At 26.0% G+C, this 4,595-nt stretch overlaps 1 protein-coding gene across 1 annotated transcript in view; it reads right to left on the bottom strand.

Moving 5' to 3' along the window:
• Positions 1-4,595, bottom strand: part of LOC117170965 (lachesin-like) — a 266,217-nt gene that overhangs the window by 127,725 nt on the left and 133,897 nt on the right. The window contains exon 2 of the mRNA XM_033358007.1: positions 3,847-3,936. Coding sequence (XP_033213898.1) covers positions 3,847-3,936 — 90 coding nt within the window. The remainder of the gene's footprint in view (positions 1-3,846; positions 3,937-4,595) is intronic.

The raw sequence follows: 4,595 nt of genomic DNA, 5'->3' as shown, positions 1-4,595 counted from the left end.
CCACTGTCGGACAGTTGGCGGTACTCTTAAAACAGTCTGTGTTACTCTTAAATTTATTGCATTTCTGTTAAAATTTAATTTTCAGACAGCATAATCTTTCCGAACACTGTATTTCAATTTTAATTATTGTCTCGATCAATATTATTCTCACAATTTTCATAAATAGTTTAAATACGTTTCAATTCTAACGCTCTACAGACTAAACTGATTAAGTTTATGATGTGTGAGTAGAACTTCGATAATTGCAATTGTGGCCTAGTAAATTCGCGAACAATGTCATCTTTCGTGCTTGCATAAAGAACCTCTGCTTTTGTATTATACAGGGTTAGCTAAACGATTTGGGTGATTAGCACGCAACGAACCATAGATATTATATTATTTAATGTTTGCCTTTAAACCTATTTCTGTACCACAAATATTCAACCAGAACACAAACGTTATAATTCTGACATTCATAGAACTCTGGATTGATTTTTATAGTAGCTAATTTCAAAATGGGGTTCCATCCCCCTTAGACTTCTGATACAAAACTCTTGTCTTTTGTTTTTGCCGCAAAACTGTAAAAACAATTGACATCAAGTGATGCTTTTTACTCCAACTGATACACTGAAATAAGGGCTAGATTCACACTTTATTTTTCTGTGGTAGCCAGCCCCCTGCCTCAACCGTGTATGAGCATGTAGTAGTAGTTTTCTTACGATCCGGAGGGGAAATGTGGGTCAAACTAATCCAAGAGATGGCGCCACAAAAAGTAGGTCTGACTTTTTCATTGAATTGCCTTAAGGAAAAGCAGAAATAATTAAAAACTTGATGCTGTTTGCAAATAAAGAAAAAATATATATGAAAAAATTAAAGTTATTATTACTAATTATTTAAGAATAAAAAAACTCATAAAGATATGTAGTTTAATATGAATAACATTTAATTTTAAAATACATTTTGAAAGCAGTTCGAACTTCATATTTCTATGATTTATTTTACTGTTATTATTGATTTGATTATTTGTTCTAGTTACAAAAATTATTTATTGTTAAAATTATTACCGGATCTAATGACAAAATTAACAATATTTAATTCCTCAATGACAAAATTATTTTAAACATATACATGATTAGAAGAAGTAATAAAAAATATATCACTTATAACCAATATAAATGTAATAATAATTAAAATATGTAAGACCACAACTTAAGTTGCAAAGTGAAGAATCTCTGCACCTTTAAAATCTTAACAATTTCGAGTTTTGAAGGAAATATTTTCAAAAAGCAATGGTAATTTTAATTAAAATGTTTGAAAGGAATTATTTGGTAAAAAGTCAACGACAAGTCTGATAAATGAGAAAATGGATTTAATATGATTTGATATAATGTATATATTTATTTAAATTGAACCGAAGATCATATATATAAATGGTCTTATTATCGGCAAGAAATTTGTTGTTTTTAATGAAAATGCTTCACATTATTATACGAATGACATTTGATAACAAAAATAATTTAAGAGTTTATAATAACCACTGTGATAAACAATTATTTTGGCAAAATATTATAATTTGAGATTTTTGAAATTATAATTTCCTTCGAATAATTAAATTAAATTAAATTCCTTAAAATAATAAGTATTGAATAATATTAGATAAAATATAAGAATTTAAATTTTTCTAAACAAATTAGATAAACAGGTTGGAAATTTTGGCCTTTTGGCATGGAATCTTAGCATGCAGTGTTATGACTCATTTTCAATCCATTAAGATTGAAAACCCGACTTTTTCCAAGTGAAACTGCCAACATTTAGAAATTGTTTATGTAAATTGTTTTTAAACATGTACGTGGTTATATTCTACTAAATGTTATCAAAGAAACATTCTTTTAAGAATATCGGGAGCCATTCTAGCAACTAAAGAAAATAAAATTTTTGATAAAACTTTACCTTTGAATATTTTGTCACCAGAATTATTTATAACAATGATTATTGTTAGCTTCTCAAATATTTTTGTGACTAGCAGTCATTCGTCCAATTCGTGAACTTCTTTATCTAATTTGTTTACAAAAATTTAAATTGTTATATTTTATCGAATATTATTAAATATTTATTACTTTAAGGATTACCTGAAGTCGTTCTGGCCATTGAATAAAATTATAATTTCATAAATCTCAAAATCTAATATTTTGCCACAAAAATTGTTTATCACAGTGGTTATTATAAACTTTTAAAGTATTTTTGTTATTAAATGTCATTCCTACATTAATGTGAAGCATTTTTAGCAAAACATTTTTTTTACCGATAATAAGATTATTGGTCAATTCGTTCATAAAATTGGTTTATAACAAATAAATGGATTAATGAGCACATTACTTGTATTCTATGGGTTTCTAAACATTTATTTAAGACAATATAAAGTTTTCCTGAACAGTTATTAAAGCGTAAAAAATTCTTATATAAAAAATTTAGTTTTCCATGCTTTGAGTGGAAAAATTATTAATAAAAAAATAGAGGTGACAAAAGTTCGTAAAGTCAAGATCTATAGAATTTATAATCTTCAATTTAAAACAAAAAATTCAAAATCGCAAAAAATTGAAGGCTCTGGACATTTTTGACTGACAAAAGTGCATTTTCTCCCATTGTGCGTCATGAGTACCGTACGTTTGTTTATAGATTTTAATAGCTTATAGTCTGTTAATTTTAAAAATGAGGTTTGCAATAATATAATTAACAATTTAATTCAAAATCTCCTTTAAATTTTTAAACGAAATTATTAGGGGTTGTATGCTGCGAGAAAAAAAGCTTTCAAGATTAAGCAATAAATAAAGTATTGAACTGCATAAATGTATATATGACGTTCGGTTCAATTTAATTAAATATATAAATTATATTGAATAATATTATATCCATTTTCTCATTTATCAGTCTTGTCAATGACTTTTTACCAAATTATTCCCTCAAAACATTCTAATTCAAATTATTATTACTGTTTAAAAATATTTCCTTTAAAACTTGAAATTGTTAAGATTTTAAATGTACAAAGATTCTTTACTTTGCAACTCAAGTTGTAGTCTTACATATTTTAATTATTATTATATTCATATTGGATATAAGTGATATATTTTTAATGAATTCTTCTGATCATGTATATGTTTTAAATAATTTTTTCATTAGCTGCGTTAATAGTTTTAACAATACATTTTTTTTAACTAGAACAAAATAATAATATCAGTAATATCAGCAAAATTAATCGTAGAAATATGAAGTTTAAACTGCTTTCAAAGTGTATCTTTAAATTAAATTTTATTCGCAATAAACTACATATTTTTATGACTTTTTCTTTTTTTAAATAATTATTAATAGTTACTCTTATTTCTTCATATACATATATTTTGTTTATTTGCAAACAGCATCAAGTTTTTAATTATTTTTGCTATTTCTTAATGCAATTCAAGGAAAAAGACCTACTGTTGGTGGCGCCATTTGTTGAATTAGTTTGACCGACAATTCCCCTCCGGATCGTAAGAAAACAGAAAAGTGGGGGCGATGCATGGGGCTGCTGGTAGCGGACGAATAATTGAATTTTTTTGCATATAAAAAAACTCACAATCTCAATTCTATTTACAAACTTCTAGAGAAATTGGTTCAGGTAGTAAAATTATTATTGAATCTATTTCTATTTTTAAAGATCAGAATTGTATTTTTAAAAGATGTTCTGATCCACGGTTCCGAAATTTGTTAATTACATAATTCGCAGTGATCCAATGTAAATCGTCATTGATTATTTTTTTTAAGAATTATTATATTATTTTTCAATTGTCTTTAACTAAACTCTGCAAATTTCATTATTATGTGTATAATTACCATTCGTGTAATCATCACCAATGGGAATATCCTGAGACCCGTGGTTACTCGCAGATTTTCCATGAATCTGAATATTTCGCGCCTGTCGTCCTGTAAACAAACAAAATTTTTTTAGACTTTCAGTAAAGTTTATTAGTTTCTACTACTCACCAATATTTTAATCTTGTAAAATTCTTAACATAGCATTTTTATAAACGGCATAAAGCATCAAAATTTTATGTTAAAATTTGAAAGTCTTAAATTTATTAATGCATTACAATATAAAAAGGTATTATTTCAATAGTAGAACGTGAATCGTAGAATCTTTAGTGAAAAAGTAACATTTTTGACCAAAAATTATTCTCTTTTAAAAAAATACTTAAATTTTCAATTTAGAATTCGACCAGAAATTTTTAGAGATTCATCCAAATAGTTCAATTTTCAACAACAACAAAGTACTAAATTTTAACTAAACCGTGAATTTGAAACTAAATAGTTCGACTTTTAAGGAAAATAGACAAATTTTTTATTTTTAAAAAATTCATGAATTTTTAATCAACCGGTAAAATTTTTGATACAAAAAGGTTTACTTTAATCACAAGCAGTTGCGTTTTTTCCAAATATAAATTTTTAAAGAAAAATAAGAGTTTTGTAGAATTAAAGATTTTTGTTTTCAGTCAGCACCACTCTCGACTAGATATATGGTGCAGTCACAGTCCACATCTTCTGAGTTTACGTGTTTTTATAACCAATTGAAAAAAAATTGTTCG

Source organism: Belonocnema kinseyi, chromosome 4 (assembly GCF_010883055.1).
Source record: "Belonocnema kinseyi isolate 2016_QV_RU_SX_M_011 chromosome 4, B_treatae_v1, whole genome shotgun sequence".
NCBI classification, from domain to species: domain Eukaryota; kingdom Metazoa; phylum Arthropoda; class Insecta; order Hymenoptera; family Cynipidae; genus Belonocnema; species Belonocnema kinseyi.
This window is presented reverse-complemented; position numbering and strand designations above follow the sequence as displayed.